The sequence below is a fragment of the Bombina bombina genome, chromosome 10 (assembly GCF_027579735.1).
Source record: "Bombina bombina isolate aBomBom1 chromosome 10, aBomBom1.pri, whole genome shotgun sequence".
In the NCBI taxonomy this organism is placed as follows: domain Eukaryota; kingdom Metazoa; phylum Chordata; class Amphibia; order Anura; family Bombinatoridae; genus Bombina; species Bombina bombina.
Window position 1 is genome coordinate 161,932,033 of NC_069508.1, and position 21,699 is coordinate 161,953,731.

The 21,699-nt window shown below is 43.5% G+C and overlaps 1 protein-coding gene across 1 annotated transcript in view; it reads right to left on the minus strand.

Annotated features, from left to right (window-relative positions):
* Window positions 1-21,699, minus strand: part of SCP2 (sterol carrier protein 2) — an 88,204-nt gene that overhangs the window by 54,825 nt on the left and 11,680 nt on the right. Inside the window, exons 5-11 of the mRNA XM_053693460.1 lie at window positions 19,881-19,945; window positions 16,653-16,779; window positions 12,703-12,766; window positions 11,235-11,321; window positions 7,101-7,248; window positions 4,535-4,682; window positions 1,159-1,266 (exon numbers count right to left, since the gene is read on the minus strand). Of these exons, the coding sequence (XP_053549435.1) occupies window positions 1,159-1,266; window positions 4,535-4,682; window positions 7,101-7,248; window positions 11,235-11,321; window positions 12,703-12,766; window positions 16,653-16,779; window positions 19,881-19,945 (747 nt within the window). The remainder of the gene's footprint in view (window positions 1-1,158; window positions 1,267-4,534; window positions 4,683-7,100; window positions 7,249-11,234; window positions 11,322-12,702; window positions 12,767-16,652; window positions 16,780-19,880; window positions 19,946-21,699) is intronic.

A 21,699-nucleotide genomic window follows, 5' to 3' on the forward strand; every position in this document is an offset into this window, starting at 1 on the left:
TATTGTGTTTGTGACTACACTCATACATTATATATATATATATATATACACACACACACACACACACACACACATATACACTAAATGCACATATAAATAAAACTAATGATATAACACGTACTCATATTTATTACACTAGTAAAGCCCTGTAAATCTTCAGCATGTTGGGGTGAGCAATAGAGCCTAGCCCTGCATATTTCACACTGTCTCCCCACCACAGTACAAGGCCTGTCATGGGAAAGTGGGCAGTACTGCAGTATCGCACATCAAACAGCTGCTACTGCACTCTGTGCTGTGCACGCCATGATCACAACTGTAGATTGTGTGCATAAGCTACAGTAGCTCAATTCAAAACCCAATGGCCACAGCTGTAACTGACAAAAACACAGGAAAATCTAACAACCTAAGTGCCTATGTTTTTAAAGAACCACTGCCGCCCTGATACGTAGGGAATATCAATCATTCTTCAATCAAAGTAATAACAAATATCATATTCTAAGTTACGTGGTTTTCCTCCTCGGTTAGAGCTTCATATCTATTCCCACCTCTTTGTGATGATTTTGATAAATCATTTTTACAGAGATATTTGTAACTTTAGAGAAATGCCTAGTACGTACAGATCATTGTTATCTAGTCCAGTATCACTGTGTACTGTACTAATCTGTCACACTGATTTCATTAAGTAAAGTCTGTTCTGTACTGTGGCTTCCAATTATTATACAGATTAATCTACAAGGAGCTCACAGTATCTCAATGTGTTACATGAAATCAAATACTAATTAAAGGGACTGTCTTTTTCTTTGTTCATCATGTTAAGATGCACCACAGTTTTTGTTTCTTTAGAGAACGAACGTTTCTGTCCTGAATAAAACAACTTTTTCCTCCTAGGTTTTCTGGAGACCTGTCCCCTGACCACCAATAAAACTAAAGCTGTTGTCTGTATTGACCAGTGAGCATTAATACAACAGTACCAGTTATGTATTTCCTACTAGTTTCAACAACTTTTACATAACAGTTTTCATGAAATAATAATACAGTATGCCATTAATGCAGACAGTCACCTTCATCTAAATAGTGTTTAACAAATAAACTGACGAGTGGTGTCTATGTATAAAGCATTTCTGCCCTTTATCTGCTATAGACATAAGGTTCTCTGACCTGTTGCTCCCAGCGGGTGACCCTTGGAGATCAAACCACCACTTGGATTTATGACCCAACGGCCTCCATATGTATTGTCCCCTCGGTCTATCAGCTCTCCAGCTTTGCCTGCAGAGAGAATGAGAGGAGAGAGGTCATTGATGTAGAACGGTGAAGACAACATAGAAGAGGAAGAAGCAAAGACAACTATGGTGGAATTGGGAAACTGATGAAGGAGATTCTGATGGAGAACCAATAGAACAGAGTAACTGGTAATTGGGGGCTGGGTTACTAATGAAGGAGAGTAATAGCCAGGCCACTTGTGAAGAGCAAGGGTTTTTAAGAGGGGAGAGCAAGGGCTGTGTTACTGGGAGAGGAGAGCAAGGGCTGTGTTACTGGGAGAGGAGAGCAAGGGCTGGGTTACTGGGAGAGGAGAGCAAGGGCTGGGTTACTGGGAGAGGAGAGCAAGGGCTGGGTTACTGGGAGTGGAGAGCAAGGGCTGGGTTACTGGGAGTAGAGAGCAAGGGCTGGGTTACTGGGAGTAGAGAGCAAGGGCTGGGTTACTGGGAGTGGAGAGCAAGGGCTGGGTTATTGGGAAAGGAATGCGAGGGCTGGGTTATTTGGAAAATAGTGCGAGGGCTGGGTTATTTGGAAAAGAGTGCGAGGGCTGGGTTATTGGGAGAGGAGAGCAGATGTCTGAACAAGAAAGACTATGTGTACTCTTAGGAGAAAAAAACAAAGTTACAAGGATAGTAGCAAAATATGTAGCAGAGTGTCACATGACCAGAACCCCCAATCAGATTAAATGAACTGTTATCATATTTATCCACTATACTCCTACTTTATAAATTGTTATTGATCTGTTTTATTGTAACATATTACTTTGGCAACACATGTAATAATGTCATGCTAATAAAGTATTCTTGACTTGACTATTGGGAGAGGAGAGGAAGGGCTGCGTTAGTGGGAGAGGAGAGCGAGGGCTGCGTTAGTGGGAGAGCGAGGGCTGCGTTATTGGGAGGGGAGAGCGAGGGCTGGGTTATTTGGAAAAGAGTGCAAGGGCTGGGTTATTGGGAGAGGAGAGCAAGGGCTGGGTTATTGGGAGAGCAGAGCAAGGGCTGGGTTATTGGGAGAGCAGAGCAAGGGCTGGGTTATTGGGAGAGCAGAGCAAGGGCTGGGTTATTGGGAGAGCAGAGCAAGGGCTGGGTTATTGGGAGAGCAGAGCAAGGGCTGGGTTATTGGGAGAGCAGAGCAAGGGCTGGGTTACTGGGAGAGGAGAGCAAGGGCTGGGTTACTGGGAGTGGAGAGCAAGGGCTGGGTTACTGGGAGTAGAGAGCAAGGGCTGGGTTACTGGGAGTAGAGAGCAAGGGCTGGGTTACTGGGAGTGGAGAGCAAGGGCTGGGTTATTGGGAAAGGAATGCGAGGGCTGGGTTATTTGGAAAATAGTGCGAGGGCTGGGTTATTTGGAAAAGAGTGCGAGGGCTGGGTTATTGGGAGAGGAGAGCAGATGTCTGAACAAGAAAGACTATGTGTACTCTTAGGAGAAAAAAACAAAGTTACAAGGATAGTAGCAAAATATGTAGCAGAGTGTCACATGACCAGAACCCCCAATCAGATTAAATGAACTGTTATCATATTTATCCACTATACTCCTACTTTATAAATTGTTATTGATCTGTTTTATTGTAACATATTACTTTGGCAACACATGTAATAATGTCATGCTAATAAAGTATTCTTGACTTGACTATTGGGAGAGGAGAGGAAGGGCTGCGTTAGTGGGAGAGGAGAGCGAGGGCTGCGTTAGTGGGAGAGCGAGGGCTGCGTTATTGGGAGGGGAGAGCGAGGGCTGGGTTATTTGGAAAAGAGTGCAAGGGCTGGGTTATTGGGAGAGGAGAGCAAGGGCTGGGTTATTGGGAGAGCAGAGCAAGGGCTGGGTTATTGGGAGAGCAGAGCAAGGGCTGGGTTATTGGGAGAGCAGAGCAAGGGCTGGGTTATTGGGAGAGCAGAGCAAGGGCTGGGTTATTGGGAGAGCAGAGCAAGGGCTGGGTTATTGGGAGAGCAGAGCAAGGGCTGGGTTATTGGGAGAGCAGAGCAAGGGCTGGGTTATTGGGAGAGCAGAGCAAGGGCTGGGTTATTGGGAGAGCAGAGCAAGGGCTGGGTTATTGGGAGAGCAGAGCAAGGGCTGGGTTATTGGGAGAGCAGAGCAAGGGCTGGGTTATTGGGAGAGCAGAGCGAGGGCTGGGTTACTGGGAGAGGAGAGCGAGGGCTGCGTTAGTGGGAGAGGAGAGCGAGGGCTGGGTTATTGGGAGAGCAGAGCAAGGGCTGGGTTATTGGGAGAGCAGAGCAAGGGCTGGGTTATTGGGAGAGCAGAGCAAGGGCTGGGTTATTGGGAGAGGAGAGCGAGGGCTGCGTTAGTGGGAGAGGAGAGCGAGGGCTGCGTTAGTGGGAGAGGAGAGCGAGGGCTGCGTTAGTGGGAGAGGAGAGCGAGGGCTGCGTTAGTGGGAGAGGAGAGCGAGGGCTGCGTTAGTGGGAGAGGAGAGCGAGGGCTGCGTTAGTGGGAGAGGAGAGCAAGGGCTGGGTTATTGGGAGGGGAGAGCAAGGGCTGGGTTATTGGGAGGGGAGAGTGAGGGCTGGATTATTGGGGGAGGAGAGTGAGGGCTGGATTATTGGGGGAGGAGAGTGAGGGCTGAGTTATTGGAAGGGAGAGCAAAGGCTAGGTTACTTGGAGGGGAGAGTGAGGTCTGGGTTATTGGAGGGGAGGGCAAGGGCTGGGTTTCTGGGAGGGGAGAGCGAGGGCTGGGTTATTGGGAGAGGAGAGCGAGGGCTAGGTTATTGGGAGAGGTGAGTGAGGGCTGGGTTATTGGGAGAGGAGAGTGAGGGCTGGGTTATTGGGAGAGGAGAGCGAGGGCTGGGTTATTGGGAGAGGTGAGCGAGGGCTGGGTTATTGGGAGAGGAGAGCGAGGGCTGGGTTATTGGGAGAGGAGAGCGAGGGCTGGGTTACTTTGGGAGAGGTGAGTGAGTTCTGGGTTACTTTGAGGTGAGAGCAAGGGCTGGGTTACTGGGAGAGGAGAGCGAGGTCTGGGTTACTTGGAGGGGAGAGCGAGGTCTGGGTTACTTGGAGGGGAGAGCGAGGTCTGGGTTACTTGGAGGGGAGAGCGAGGTCTGGGTTACTTGGAGGGGAGAGCGAGGTCTGGGTTACTTGGAGGGGAGAGCGAGGTCTGGGTTACTTGGAGGGGAGAGCGAGGTCTGGGTTACTTGGAGGGGAGAGCAAGGGTTTACTCTCCTCCTCTGATACATTGCTTGTCTGAAGGACTAGTGCACAGAAGAGTGTGAGTTGTGTGTAATGTGCAGCTGGGCCCTGTTAAGTGTATAAAGAAACCTGGCATAGTCTCACCTACTGGGCAGAGCCCCAGAGCCTCATATGTAATGAGCTCATTTGCAGAGAAACAGTCATGAAGCTCAATAACATCCAGATCCTCAGGTCTCACGCCAGCCTTTTCATAGCATCTCTCTGCTGCTGTCTTAGTCATATCGTATCCAACCTACGGAAAGAAACAATAGTGAGGAGGTCTAAAAAAACAAAAATACAGAGGACAAGCCAGAGGGGAGTGAGGGTCACCAGCCTGAGGGAAGTGACAAATGAGGGTCACCAGCTGGAGGGAAGTGAATACTGAGGATCCTCAGCCTGAGGAAAGTGAGGAGTGAGGGTCACCAGCCTGAGGGAAGTGATGATTGAGGGTCACCAGCCTGTGATGACTGAGGGTCACCAGCCTGAAGGAAGTGATGACTGAGGGTCACCAGCCTGAGGGAAGTGAGGGTCACCAGGCTGAGGAAAGTGAATACTGAGGATCACCAGCCTGAGGGGAGTGAGAAGTGAGGGTCACCAGCCTGAGAGGAATGAATAGTGAGGGTCACCAGCCTGAGGGGAGTGAAGACTGAGGGCCACCAGCTGGATGGAAGTGAGGACTGAGGGTCACCAGCCTGAAATGAGGGTCACCAGCTGGAAGGAAGTGAGGACTGAGGATCACCAGCCTGAGGGAAGTGAAGACTGAGGGTCACCAGCTGGATGGAAGTGAGGACTGAGGGTCACCAGCCTGAAATGAGGGTCACCAGCTGGAAGGAAGTGAGGACTGAGGATCACCAGCCTGAGGGAAGTGAAGACTGAGGGTCACCAGCTGGATGGAAGTGAGGAGTGAGGGTCACTAGCCTGAGGGAAATGAAGAGTGAGGGTCACCAGCCTGAGGGAAGTGAAGAGTGAGGGTCACCAGCCTGAGGGAAGTGAAGACGGAGGGTCACCAGCCTGAGGGAAGTGAGGACTGAGGATCACCAGCCTGAAATGAGGGTCACTAGCTGAAAGGAAGTGACGACTGAGGATCACCAGCCTAAGAGAAGTGACGACTGAGGATCACCAGCCTAAGAGAAGTGATGACTGAGGGTCACCAGCCTGAGGGGAGTGATGACTGAGGGTCACCAGCCTGAGGAAAGTAAGGAGTGAGGGTCACCAGCTGGAGGGAAGGGAGGATTGAGGGTGCCCAGCTGGATGGAAGGGAGGATTGAGGGTGCCGAGCTGGATGGGAGGACTGAGGGTGCCCATCTGGAGGGAAGGGGGGACTGAGGGTGCCCAGCTGGAGGGAAGGGAGGACTGAGGGTGACCAGCTGGAGGGAAGGGAGGACTGAGGGTGACCAGCTGGAGGGAAGGGAGGACTGAGGGTCACCAGCTGGAGGGAAGGGAGAATTGAGGGTCACCAGCTGGAGGGAAGGGAGAATTGAGGGTCACCAGCCTGAGGGAAGGGAGGACTGAGGGTCACCAGCTGGAGGGAATGGAGGACTGAGGGTCACCAGCTGGAGGGAAGGGAGAATTGAGGGTCCCCAGCCTGAGGGAAGAAACATAGAAACATAGATATTGACGGCAGATAAGAGCCATAGGCCCAGCAAGTCTGCCCGACCTTACCTAACAGTATAAACTTATCTACTTCGAATGATAGCCTTATGCTTGTCCCATGCATTTTTAAAGTCCCCCACTAAAGGGAGGACTGAGAGTCACCAGCTGGAGGGAAGGGAGGACTCAGGGTCCCCAGCTGGAGGGAAGGGAGGACTGAGGGTGCCCAGCTGGAGGGAAGGGAGGACTGAGGGTGCCCAGCTGGAGGGAAGGGAGGACTGAGGGTGCCCAGCTGGAGGGAAGGGAGGACTGAGGGTGCCCAGCTGGAGGGAAGGGAGGACTGAGGGTCACCAGCTGGAGGGAAGGGAGGACTGAGGGTCACCAGCTGGAGGGAAGGGAGGATTGAGGGTCACCAGCTGGAGGGAAGGGAGGATTGAGGGTCACCAGCTGGAGGGAAGGGAGGACTGAGGGTGCCCAGCTGGAGGGAAGGGAGGACTGAGGGTCACCAGCTGGAGGGAAGGGAGGACTGAGGGTGCCCAGCTGGAGGGAAGGGAGGACTGAGGGTCACCAGCTGGAGGGAAGGGAGGATTGAGGGTCACCAGCTGGAGGGAAGGGAGGATTGAGGGTCACCAGCTGGAGGGAAGGGATGATTTAGGTTCACCAGCCTGAGGGAAGGGAGGACTGAGGGTGCCCAGCTGGAGGGAAGGGAGGATTGAGGGTCACCAGCTGGAGGGAAGGGAGGATTGAGGGTCACCAGCTGGAGGGAAGGGATGATTTAGGTTCACCAGCCTGAGGGAAGGGAGGACTGAGGGTGCCCAGCTGGAGGGAAGGGAGGACTGAGGGTCACCAGCTGGAGGGAAGGGAGGATTGAGGGTCACCAGCTGGAGGGAAGGGATGATTTAGGTTCACCAGCCTGAGGGAAGGGAGGACTGAAGGTGCCCAGCTGGAGGGAAGGGAGGATTGAGGGTGCCCAGCTGGAGGGAAGGGAGGACTGAGGGTGCCCAGCTGGAGGGAAGGGAGGACTGAGGGTGCCCAGCTGGAGGGAAGGGAGGACAGTGCTAACAGTGGGGACATTTCTCACCATCTTGATGCAGCTGTCCTCAAATGAGCTGGGGGTGTCCGTCACCATCTCCTGTGCCAGGATGTGCACTGCCTGTCGCTCCAAACCGTGTTTGTGCACAAAGTCTTCACTCACCAACACCGCTGCTGCTGCGCCATCTGATGTTGGGCTGAGGGCACAAGAGGTAAAAATCGTTAAGTTTTGTTTAAATAAACTATGAAATTCCATCTAATGGATGTAGTCCTTAAAGAAACATAGAACACATATTTATACACACACAGTATAGATAAACAAACACTACATTGCAAAAGGTCAGAATACAAAATAAATGTTTTAAAACCATTTAAATTGATTTGTTAGCAAACTCACAGCAACGTTTAAAAACTCATCTTATCTCCTCTGCAGAGGCCAATGAGAGACAGATGTTAATGAGAATAAGCAATCACTGTGTAGAATGTTGCCAGGTTGGGCATGCAGAGTCTGCACTTTTAATTCTTGCTGTAATTTAAACCCCCACAAATTACATAGTTAAAAACTACAGGAAACTGGGGAAGAAATAAATAATGAAAGTATAGTGCAAGGTTGTGTTTACTACGTAAAATGTAACATTTTATATTACAATTAATCTCAATGTGGTTCATGTCCATTTAATGTTGCTGAACTAGTAAATATATTATTACAGAGAAAGAATTCTTTCACCTGCTGATTCTTACTTGCCAGATAAAAGACAGGCGTCCCAGAGGCAGAATTTTTTTTTGTGTGAAAATAATACACCTTCTACATACCTATAAAAAAAGCAGTCTTTGTCTATAGTAGCAATTCAAATAATTAAAAATTCTATGGGGTAGATTTATTAAGCTGCGAATGCAGACGTTTCCAGCGTGAGCCTTCTGCATCAGAAACAAAAGTTAAGAAGCAGCGGTTGTAAGACGAGACGCCAACAGATCCAACTCTGGAACCCCACACCTGAGGGATATTTTTGAGAAAACCTCTGGATGGAGAGCCCACTCCCTGGGATGAAAGGTCTGTCTGCTCAGAAAATTTGCTTCCCAGATGACCACGCCTGGAATGTGGATGGCAGATAGGAGACAATTGTGATCTTCTGCCCACTGTAGAATGTGAGACACCTCCTTCATTGCTAAAGAACTCTGAGTTCCTCCCTGATGGTTGATGTAAGCCACCGAGGTGATGTAATCCGACTGAAATCTGATAAACCGGACCAAGGTAAATTGAGGCCAAGCTGTCAAAGTATTGAAGATTGCTCTCAACTCTAAGATGTTTATGGGATGTTTGATGGACGAACAGAAGACTGGAGAGAAAGGCTTGAAGCAAGGAGTTTGGATTTTCTGACATCCGTCATAAAAATATTCATGGAAAGAGAATCTATATAGTTCCCAAGAAACACACCCATGTGTCTGGAACTAGGGAACTCATTTCCTGATTCCCTTTCCACCCATGGGAACGTAGAATAGACAACATCTCTGTATGAGATCTTGCTAGATGAAAAAAATGACGCTTGAACTAAGATGTCATCCAGTTAAGGCGCCATCGCTATTCCCTGAGATCTGACCACTGCCAAAAGAGCCCCCAGAACCTTTGTGAAGATTCTGGGAGCCGTAGCAAGGCCAAAAGGAAGGACAACAAACTGAAAATGTCTGTCCAGAAATGCAAAACGCAAACTGGAGATGTTCCCTGAGAATGGAAACATGAAGAGACTCCAGGAAGAATGAAACGAACAGTCCCCATTATGAAGGGCGGAACCTAGACAAATTAGGTCTTACACTTTTAGGTCTAAAAAAAGACAAAAAGTTCCTTCCGTTCGGGAACTACCAAAATGCTAAAATAAATCCTTGACCCTGTTCCATTATGGAAACTGGACCAGACACCCCAAGAAATAGGCCCTTGACACAGTCTAAGAAGGCCTCCGTCCCTACCTGGTTCACAGATAACCCAGGTAGAATAAGTTTGCCCTGGGGGGGGGACACTTGAACTCTAAGCCATCAGCTTGCTAGGCAGGGTAGATAACCTTAGGCCACTTAGTGCGGCCCAAGAATCTGTTACACCTACCACACCTGGAGTTCCCAGTCGGCCTCCTGTCCAGGTACTGACCAGGCCTGGCCATGCTTAACTTTTGAGATCAGACTGGATCAGGAGTATTCAGGGCAGAGTCCCCCACTAGATGCGAACACACATTCAAGGTGTAAAAAGCTCAAATTGACTTGAAAATGATGCATAGGATAGTAACAAAAAGTCACAGACATTAATCTCAAAATGAGAGAGGTTATGGATATGTCTCAGGATAAAAGGCAAAAACCCAGACTTGAGCAGAGATGATATATCTCTGACAACATAAAAAAACAGATTATATAGCCTAGAGCATAAATAAAGAAATAATTCTCTACTCACAAGCTTCAGATAATGATCCTGAAACGATATTAAAGTCAAGTTGAAGTATAGAAAATCCCCTTAGGAGGAATACAATATACCCTTAAACACCACTAGGTGGCACCAAACAGCATGAATTCTTGAAAAAATAAAAAAATTCGGATTCACAGAGATTACATTGAACAGGGCAAGTACTGTGTAGCACAAGAATAAAAACAACTCTCATGAGATTATTAGAATAAGAAAATGGGACGCCATTGTATTAATCAAGCGGCATAAAGAATAAAAATGTCCAACAGGGAGATACGCGTCATCTGCCATAGGCTGCAGAAAAAAGCGTTCAAATGATGTCCCCAATTACAAAAAGCTATCAAACAGATTAACAGTAAAAACACTTAAGTAAAAATGTGCCACACTGTCTTCATTCAAGAAGAGGGCCCACAAACTAAGCACTCTTAATTATACAGTCTTTATGTTGTATAATCAAAGACGCTAGGGACTATTACATAGTGTCTTCAATATAGTAATATGACAAAAAGACCACTCACCGTTGATACTACAGAAATATCAGAATATATAATAATAGTAAATTGGAAAGTATTTTTTTTTATTTCAGTGTCTGTTAATGAACACTGAAGTCAAATTAAAAACTTTCACGATTTAGATAGAGCACACAATTGTAAACAACTTAAAATGTATTTCCATTATTATAAAATGTGCACAATCTTTCTATATGAACAATTTCTGAGGCAAAAGCTTCTACTGAGCATGTGCAAGAGCTCACAGTGTATACATATTAGGCTGTGATTGGCTGATGGCTGTCACTTGATACAGAGGGTATGAATATAGCAGCAAGCTTTGAAATCATAGTACAGTTTGAAATTCAGAGTAAGTGCTATTGCATTGTCTTTTTATTGTGCAAGTATGCATTATGCAGTTCTTCTGTATTTAAAGGGACACTGAACCCAAATTTTTTCTTTTATAATTCAGATAGAGCATGAAATTTTAAGCAGTTTTCTAATTTACTCCTATTATCAATTTTTCTTCATTCTCTTGCTATTTTTATTTTAAAAGCAGGAATGTAAATCTTAGCAGCCAGCCCATTTTAGGTTCAGCACCATGGATAGCATTTGCTTATTGGAGGCTGACATTTACTCAACAATAAGCAAGCAAGCATAACTCAGGTTCTTAAAAAAAAATGGGACGGCTCCTATGCATCACATTCCTGCTTTTTAAATAAAGATAGCAAGAGAACGAAGAAAATTTGATAATAGGAGTAAATTAGAAAGTTGATTAAAATTGCCTGCTCTATCTGAATCATGAAAGAAAAAATTTGGGTTTAGTGTCCCTTTAATCGTCCTTCAAGTGTTATCATTTTTTAATTATTATTTGTAATTGAGAATAATTTAACATATTGTATTTTTGAGTCATATTTTTTTCATACATATCCAGTTTGCTACCAAGAACGGCTTAAAAATAAAAATTACAGCCCCTGCTGTTTGTACGAACAGCTGCATAAAATGTCCTATATAGACAACAGGCTGTGTGTATAGGAGCTCTAGATGCCCTTGTGGAGCTCTATATAATAATGCAGTTATGTTTATTACCATTTAGTACAGTGTATAAATTGACTGAACGTGTTTGGTATCTGCGCTGACAGCATTGACTGAAGTGACCTTTGGACAACTTGCTGTACGGTTTACTATGAACAGAGGTTAGAAAGACTTTTTCTAAACTTTACTGCCAGAAAGCCCCCCCCCCCCCTTATACCAGCACTGCAGCAGTGTCAGGTAATCAAAGATTTTCCGTGAATTCATCACTTGGTCCAACGTATACTCATCCTGGAACTGTGACAGTCTGAATAGGGGGAAAAAAAAGAGAGACAATAATACGAAGGTGCAAGGGAAAAGCAATGTAACAGGGAGGGCGCAAGCACGGAAACAGGGAGGGCGCAAGCACGGAAACAGGGAGGGCGCAAGCACGGAAACAGGGAGGGCGCAAGCACGGAAACAGGGAGGGCGCAAGCACGGTAACAGGGAGAGTGCAAGCACGGTAACAGGGAGAGTGCAAGCACGGTAACAGGGAGAGTGCAAGCATGGTAACAGGGAGAGTACAAGCACGTAACAGGGAGAGTGCAAGCATGGTAACAGGGAGAGTACAAGCATGGTAAGAGGGATCAGAAACTCATTCCCACATACAATCAGAGTACAAGCCCTAATGAAGCCCCCTATGTATGCAACTCATTTAAAAGTAAAAAAATAAAATAAATAAGAGAAATACTACACTCCGATCCTGCATACCAATATCAGAGGGGATATGTACAGCTCCTGAGCATGTATACTGCAGGATATCAGAGGGGATATGTAAAACTCCTGAGCATGTATACTGCAGGATACCAGAGGGGATATGTACAGCTCCTGAGCATGTATACTGCAGGATATCAGAGGGGATATGTACAGCTCCTGAGCACGTATACTGCAGGATATCAGAGGGGATATGTACAACTCCTGAGCACGTATACTGCAGGATATCAGAGGGGAGATGTACAGCTCCTGACCCCGTCGTATACTGCAGGATATCAGAGGGGATATGTACAGCTCCTGACCCCGTCGTATACTGCAGGATATCAGAGGGGATATGTACAGCTCCTGAGCACGTATACTGCAGGATATCAGAGGGGATATGTACAGCTCCTGAGCACGTATACTGCAGGATATCAGAGGGGATATGTACAGCTCCTGAGCACGTATACTGCAGGATATCAGAGGGGATATGTACAGCTCCTGAGCATGTATACTGCAGGATATCAGAGGGGATATGTACAGCTCCTGAGCACGTATACTGCAGGATATCAGAGGGGATATGTACAGCTCCTGAGCACGTATACTGCAGGATATCAGAGGGGATATGTACAGCTCCTGAGCACGTATACTGCAGGATATCAGAGGGGATATGTACAACTCCTGAGCACGTATACTGCAGGATATCAGAGGGGATATGTACAACTCCTGAGCACGTATACTGCAGGATATCAGAGGGATATGTACAGCTCCTGAGCACGTATACTGCAGGATATCAGAGGGGATATGTACAGCTCCTGAGCACGTATACTGCAGGATATCAGAGGGGATATGTACAGCTCCTGAGCATGTATACTGCAGGATATCAGAGGGATATGTACAGCTCCTGAGCATGTATACTGCAGGACATTTTAACAATATAACAAAACAATACTTACGGGTTGTTTGTGGAATGCTTGTGATTCTTCCAAGCAATCTTTGCAAAGTGTTCCTGCTTCGTACCTGTATATAGAAATGAGAGGAGAAAAGGGAAGAAAATCACAATTCTGACACAAGTGGGCTCCAGTACCAGTCACAATATATTTAACCCCTCTGAAATGTGAGAAGGCGTCAACAACAATACACAAGGGGTTAAGCTTAATTCTGTTTACTACACACAGTACTACTGTTTTACTCTTGCGTTGTGAACAGTGGCACAAAATCATATTCCCTTGGCCATGACATTCTGATGTCTATAAAGTGGGTATTGTCTAATTCTTCATAGGAATCCCCTAGACTAGAAGTTTGTAGGAAAAAGTCTTGATACGTTTTTATAAAGGATTACAGTATACCTCAGTATCTGTGCGACTAGTAACTACACTATACCTCTGTATCTGTGTAACTAGTAACTACATTATACTTCAGTATCTGTGCGACTAGTAACTACACTATACTTCAGTATCTGTGTGACTAGTAACTACACTATACTTCAGTATCTGTGCGACTAGTAACTACACTATACTTCAGTATCTGTGCGACTAGTAACTACACTATACTTCAGTATCTGTGTGACTAGTAACTACACTATACTTCAGTATCTGTGCGACTAGTAACTACATTATACTTCAGTATCTGTGCGACTAGTAACTACATTATACTTCAGTATCTGTGCGACTAGTAACTACATTATACCTCCGTATCTGTGTGACTAGTAACTACACTATACTTCAGTATCTGTGCGACTAGTAACTACATTATACTTCAGTATCTGTGCGACTAGTAACTACATTATACCTCCGTATCTGTGCGACTAGTAACTACACTATACTTCAGTATCTGTGTGACTAGCAATTACTAGTAATTACACTATACCTCAGTATCTGTGTGACTAGTAACTACATTATACCTCTGTATCTGTGCAACTAGTAACTACATTATACTTCAGTATCTGTGCGACTAGTAACTACACTATACCTCTGTATCTGTGCAACTAGTAACTACATTATACTTCAGTATCTGTGCGACTAGTAACTACATTATACCTCCGTATCTGTGTGACTAGTAACTACACTATACTTCAGTATCTGTGTGACTAGTAACTACACTATACTTCAGTATCTGTGCGACTAGTAACTACATTATACTTCAGTATCTGTGCGACTAGTAACTACATTATACCTCCGTATCTGTGCAACTAGTAACTACACTATACTTCAGTATCTGTGTGACTAGTAACTACATTATACCTCTGTATCTGTGCAACTAGTAACTACATTATACTTCAGTATCTGTGCGACTAGTAACTACACTATACCTCTGTATCTGTGCAACTAGTAACTACATTATACTTCAGTATCTGTGCGACTAGTAACTACATTATACCTCCGTATCTGTGTGACTAGTAACTACACTATACTTCAGTATCTGTGTGACTAGTAACTACACTATACTTCAGTATCTGTGCGACTAGTAACTACATTATACTTCAGTATCTGTGCGACTAGTAACTACATTATACTTCAGTATCTGTGCGACTAGTAACTACATTATACCTCCGTATCTGTGCGACTAGTAACTACACTATACTTCAGTATCTGTGTGACTAGCAATTACACTATACCTCAGTATCTGTGTGACTAGTAACTACATTATACCTCTGTATCTGTGCAACTAGTAACTACATTATACTTCAGTATCTGTGCGACTAGTAACTACATTATACCTCTGTATCTGTGCAACTAGTAACTACATTATACTTCAGTATCTGTGCGACTAGTAACTACACTATACCTCTGTATCTGTGCAACTAGTAACTACATTATACTTCAGTATCTGTGCGACTAGTAACTACATTATACCTCCGTATCTGTGTGACTAGTAACTACACTATACTTCAGTATCTGTGTGACTAGTAACTACACTATACTTCAGTATCTGTGCGACTAGTAACTACATTATACTTCAGTATCTGTGCGACTAGTAACTACATTATACCTCCGTATCTGTGCGACTAGTAACTACACTATACTTCAGTATCTGTGTGACTAGTAACTACATTATACCTCTGTATCTGTGCAACTAGTAACTACATTATACTTCAGTATCTGTGCGACTAGTAACTACACTATACTTCAGTATCTGTGCGACTAGTAACTACACTATACTTCAGTATCTGTGCGACTAGTAACTACACTATACCTCTGTATCTGTGCGACTAGTAACCAGCAGTTATACGGGCTGCGGCTTATGGCAGACACGCTACTGGTACAGTCCTAGCACACCCTGCAATTTACTGGGTTTATAAAGAAAATATCTTGCTTACCCCCTGGCACACACAGGTATATAAGCCAAATAAGACAAACTGTGGTGGGGGGGGGGGGCATTAAAAAAAATTACAGCTGTGTGTCAATATATTAAAAACTTTTTCATTCTTGGTTGGTAAATAAATCTATTGCAAGACTACAGGAAAGTCCAATTACAAGGTGTTTATCGGCTCCTTTAAGAGTCACACAAGACGTTATCACTATTTGCTGCCCACAGCAAACTGCCTCTTGTTCACAGCTGCATTAGTGATATAAAGTCAAGTGCCAACAGCTCTGATATAAAGATTTTCACTACATGTTCAGTTACAGTGAATGAACAAGATACAGATAGATTTTATATATAGATTATATATACAGTATATATATATATATATAATTTATTATTCAGATAGATCATGTGCTCTTAAACAACTTTCCAGTTTATTTCTATTATCTCATTTACTTTATTCTCTTTGTATCCTTTGATGAACAACACACCTAGGTAAGCTCAGGAGCAGCAATGCACTACTGGGAACTAGCTGCCGATTGGTAGATGCACATATTGCTTCCTGTCATTGGCTCACCTGAATTGCTCAGCTAGCTCCCAGTAGGGCATTGTTGCTCCTTCCACAAAGGATACCAAGAGAATGACGCAAATTAGACAAGAGAAGTGAATTGGAAACGTGTTTAACATTGTATGTTTATCTAAATCATAAAAGAAAGAAAAGACAAAGGTAAAATGGAGACTGTAGAAAAAGCAGCTCTTTTCTGTGTACTTGTGTCGCTAATGCAGTGCTTTCCCTGCTTCAGCACAAATTTTTTTAATTTAATTTTTTTTTGGTTTCCGACTTTCCGCCTGCAATGCATATCACATGGTTGACTCGTGATTGATACCTAGTGCGCCACAGATCATCTTAACCAATTGGCACAGCTCAGTGGGAACTGAAACTATTGCCATTGGCGGCTTTGGCAGCACATTGGCTCCTGACTGCACGTGTAGTCTCCTCAATCGGCTCGTGACTGCATGTGTAGTCTCCTCAATCGGCTCGTGACTGCACGTGTAGTCAGTGAGTGGGATAGCAGTGTGTTTGCAGCACAGGCAGTAGTCAGTCGGACTCGCAGAGCGCTGAGGGCAGCTACTTAAACGCTGAGCTGAAGTCAGAAGTCAGTGGGGGGTTTTTTTGCAGCTAGCTCCCAGTAGTGCATTGCTACTCCTGCTCTTGATAGATGGATAGGAAGTGGAAGCTTAAAAATGCTTGATGATGAAATGAGAGTGTTTTTATCTAATATTCCACCAAATATTCAGAAACTGTGTTCATCCCATCAACCTCATAAATCCCATTAAAATAGTAAGTAGCTATTGGTGTTATTAAACTTTTTTTTTAATTCTTTCACATACTTACTGTTACTTCTAAATACCTATTATTATTATTATTATATCATTTATGTATGTGTCCGTATCTCTTAAAACAAGTTAGTTTAACCTCCTTTTTGCTAGTACAACTGAATTACTGTGTCGCGAAATGATGTAGGTCTAAAAATTGCGTCACCAACATGAAAAGTTTGGAAAGCTCTGTGCTGAGATGTGTTTGCAGTCGGATACATACCGTACTTTTCCATATGTTCTTTTCCGGCTCTGCCAAACATCTGGGGGGCCACTGGTACTGGCTCCACTCCGTACTTGTTCATTAAAACCTCTAAGTGCTTGTCTATAGGGTTCGCCCGGTCTGTGAACTGTGACACACAACAGCCGCCCATTACAGAGTGGTAAACTGTACCATACGGTTAGTTACGCAGTAAAGATAACTTGTTTACTATAAAGTCTACTGATGTTCCACTCCCACATCACACACCGTCATCACTCAGTGCCTGCAGTATATATGTTTATGCTTTACTATCTAACATTAAAGCGACAGTATACGTGACCTTATAATTGCATGTAATATACACTACTATAAAGAAGAATATGCACAGATAAAAACTTATCCAGAAGCTCCCAGTTTATCTCTGTTGATGAGGTTAGGCTGAGACATCCACTGAAAGAGGCTGGGAAAGCAAGAAGGGCAGACACCCCCCTCCCGCACATATGAAAAGACAGATTATACAAACAGGAGCCACAGGGATCTGTAGACATCAGTATACATCTAACACTTTGGGGCTTGGTTAGGAGTCTGAAAATCAGCACAATGTTATTTAAAAATAAGCAAAACAAAAACACTCCCAGATAAGCTATATAAATGGATCATCTACAAAACATTTATGCAAAGAAAAATCTAGTGTATAATGTCCCTTTAAGGGATGTGTCTATAAACAGAGAATTACAAAAAAATTGGTTGGTGCTCAGACACAGTAGCCAGGCAGGAGTTTAAAGGGACATGAAACCCAAAATTTTTTAAACAACTTTCCAGTTTACTTCTATTTTCAAATTTGCTTCATTCTCTTGGTATCATTTGTTGAAGGAGCAGCAGTGCACTACTGGTTTGTAACTGAACAAATGGGTGATCCAATGACAATCGGTATATAGATGCAGCCTCCAATCAGCAGCTAGAACCTACATTCTTTGCTGCTCCTCAGCTTTCCTAGATAAACTTTTCAACAAAGGATAACAAGAGAAGGAAGCAAATTAAATAATAGAAGTAAATTGGAAAGTTGTTTAAAATTGTATGCTCTGTCTAAATCATGAATCACTTTACTGTCCCTTTAACAAACAGGAACAAACCTTCGCATTATAAGTTACATTGTATTATTTGTGAGATAATGTGACAATTAGCAACCTAATACCGACTTGCATAAGTGAGGATCACAGATTTATTGACACAAAAACAATGATTTTATAGACATTTCAGAATGAAAAAATAATTAAGCAGGTTATTTAGTTTTATTCTTAAACACCGAATCAGTTGTTACACGTTACTTGCTGTACTGGATCTGTATGTTGCGATTTAAAGGGTCATGAAACTCAACATCTTTATTTCATGATGCAGATATAAAAAAAATGATATTATCTAGTTTGCTTCATTCTCTTGGTATCCTTTGTTTAAGCAGCAGCAATGCACTACTGGAAGCTGACTGAATGCATTGGGTGAAACAACATGAGGCATATGCAGTTCCTGAGTCTACCTAGGTATCCTTTTCAACAAAGGATATCAAGAGAACAAAACAAATTTGATAACAGAAGTAAATTGGAAAGTTATTTAAATTCACATGATCTAGCTGAATCATGAAAGGAAAAAATATGGGTTTTATGTCCTTTTTTATAGATGGTCGTCATACAGGGGCAAGGGGAAGTCAGACAACTCATAAAGTGCCCATCTCAGTGCTGCAGAATTACAGGGTTAATACACAGTGAGCTGTATTGTATGGAGGTGAGAAATATAAAAGGTGAATGGCAGGTAGGTCGGCTAATACAGATGGTGAAATGGGCTGATTGCAGAGGAAGAACAGATCTTGGCAAAATATGTGTCCAGAACTCCAGAGGTCACTGTAGGGGGACATATGTGACACAGACAGTAGAGAAAAGCACCAGAATGTAGTGAGAAAGGAAAAAAGTATAAATAAGTTTTCTTTAGCAGAACCTGACACATCCCATACAAACACGGCTCCTGTTATAATAGATTTTCCTATACACAAGATACATTTCTTCTCCTACAATAACTGTGCACCCGACTCCTCAGTTTGCAGCTGATCATAACTATTATATGAGTTTGTTAAGAAATGTGTCACATATAGGGGATATGATATTTTTACTAATGTGTTTCCAGGATGTAACGTAGCTTTGGTTAGTTTGTAGCTGGTGTATTACCTGGTGAACGTACAAGAAGATCTGTCTGCAGTAACCGTTTATTGTAGCAAATGGACAATATTGCAACAGATCTAGTGAGCAAATAAATAGGAAAAAGGAGCACTGGGCTTCTGTCGGTTAAAAAATGATGACATTTTGTGCTAAGGTAACGTAGCAATTTATCTGCCGGTGACTTAAACATATTGGGCTAAATTACAAGTGGAGCACTAATTGATTGCACACCTACAAACTGGGAAATTTGCCCATTTGCGGATGCGCAATAAATTACCAGCCATTACAAGTGGCTGGTTATTGCTACCGTGACTGGTTAATTTGATAAATGTCCACCAAATTGCACCAAAATCAATTGTGATATACTTTATTAAAAAATAAAGATAGTAGCATCTTTATTTTTTAATAGAATAACTGCAAAAAGCTGCTTTGGGGGTCTAAAGGGAGCAGGTGTGGGGTGCCTTTACATTGCGATCTATGGGAACTGCGTGTTTCCAGTAATTATATATGTATATGTTTATATACATATATATTTATATGTGCTGCCCATCGCTGCGCTACTTACTCCCTTTGCTGTGCTAGTTCTCATGCTGTGTCTCACAGCATGAGATCTAGGCTTCTATAGGAGCCAATGGAAGCACAATACTTCTTAGCAATGCGAACGCAAGCTCGTGTTCGCCTTGCGCTTAACTTGTAATACCGGTGAACCTTGGCGTGCGCTGGTATTACTCAGTGGAGCACTAATATCGCTTTCACGAAAGCGATATTTAGCGCTCCACTTGTAATCTAGCCCTTAGTGGCAGGATTGCACAGTTAAAGGGACATATAAACCAGATAGTGTCTCCCTTGTTCAAACTCAGATCATTTCTATGAGAGCATACAGAGGTAGGTTTGAGTGTGCACACGACTATATGCACAATAATGCTGCAAACACTGCTGACATACACTGTTCAAGTCAAATGCACACTCTAAAAGGTGAGCAATATAATGAGGTACATTTGATAAGTGATTTTAAAACTAAGTTCTGTTCCTGTGTACTTACCATAGCCTGCAGAGAGCCCCGCTGCATCTTCTCAAAGCCCAAAGCCAGAACACAGTCTGCCAGCCCTACAGAACACACAAGCAGCACTAGTCACATCTATGTTATGTCATACAGCTGCACTTTCACTAATGTATAAGATACAGCAGGACAATCGTCACATGGATGGGAAGGCATCTGTGAATCCCAAAGGCTGCTCCAGCCATCCAGAAACACTAACGGGTAACATTTTTCTCCCTACGAATGTAAATAATTATGGAGTGGCTCATGTTCAGGGAGTTTTTGTTGACTGCTTACAAACGCCAGAGAGCAGACCACAAGGACTCATATGAGGAAGGACAGGCATTAGCAACTAGGAAATAAGACAAGCTGTGGGCATGGATTTAGTGTCTGCCTTACACTGGTAGCTGAATATTTACCCCTTTGCCCCAATAGGCAACCGCCCCCTTACTACTCCACATACGGCTTTTTGGTTTGACAGTACTACACATCTCTGCATGATCAGGGACCAAGCTATTTAAAAACATTAAAGGGACACTAAACTCAAAAAATTTCTTTATCTATTCAGATAGAGGATACAATTTTAAACAACTTTCCAATTTACTTATATTATATAATTTGCTTCAATCTTTAGATATCCTTTGTTGAAGAAATAGCAATACACATGGTTGAGCCAATCACACAAGGCATCTATGTGCAGCAACCAATCAGCAGCTACTGAGCCTATCTAGATATGCTTTTCAGCAAAGTATTTTAATAGAATGAAGCAAATTAGATAATAGAAGTAAATTAGAAAGTTGTTTACAATTGCATGCTCTTTCTAAATCGTGAAAGAAAAAAATTGGGTTTCATGTTCCTTTAATTGTGCCCTATGTTCCAACTCGCACTCTTCAATCAGCACATGCCCAGAAGCTAAAAGTGCCCTGAATTCCCAAGAAATGTGCAGCCCCATCTCTATGGAACACTCTCCCACACTTAAAGGGACACTGAACCCAAAATTGTTCTTTCATGATTCAGATAGAGCATGCAATTTTAAGCAACTTTCTAATGTACTCCTATTATCAATGTTTCTTCTTTCTCTTGCTATCTTTATATGAAAAAGAAGGCATCTAAGCTTTTTTTCTTGGTTCAGAACTCTGGACAGCAGTTTTGATTGGTGGATGAATGTATCCACCAATCAGCAAGGACAACCTAGGTTGTTCACCAAAAATGGGCCGGCATCTAAACTTACATTCTTGCATTTCAAATAAAGATACCAAGAGAATAAAGAACATTTGATAATAGGAGGAAATTAGAAAGTTGCTTAAAATGTCATGCTCTATCTGAATCACAAAAGAAAAAATTTGGGTACAGTGTCCCTTTAAAGAAGCCACCTCAAAGGACATTCTTAAACAAAGACTCAAGACCTACCTGTTCGCTCAAGCTTTCAGGAATAGTCTGTACATTTTAGCCCTCTTAAAGTGTAAGTCAATCCTAGCATATGTGAAACACTAGGATTGACCATTGAAACAAATAAAGGGGACTTTCATTCATGAAGTATAAAATATTTAATGGTGAAAGCTCCTTTACTTGTTTCAAGCGTTCGTTGTTCTGCGCTGCTAAGGCAGCCCACAGCAGAACGCTGTTTTGCTTGAGGTGACGTTTTCACCTCTTAGCCAATAGCCGCGCGGGAAATACGGCTTGTCAGCCGGATTTCCCGCATGCTATTTGCTAAGAGGTGGAAACATCAAATCTTAGCAAAACAGTGATCTGCCGTGGGCTATCTGAGCAGCTCAGAACGGCGAATACTTGAAACAAATAAAGGAGATTTCTGCATGAAGTA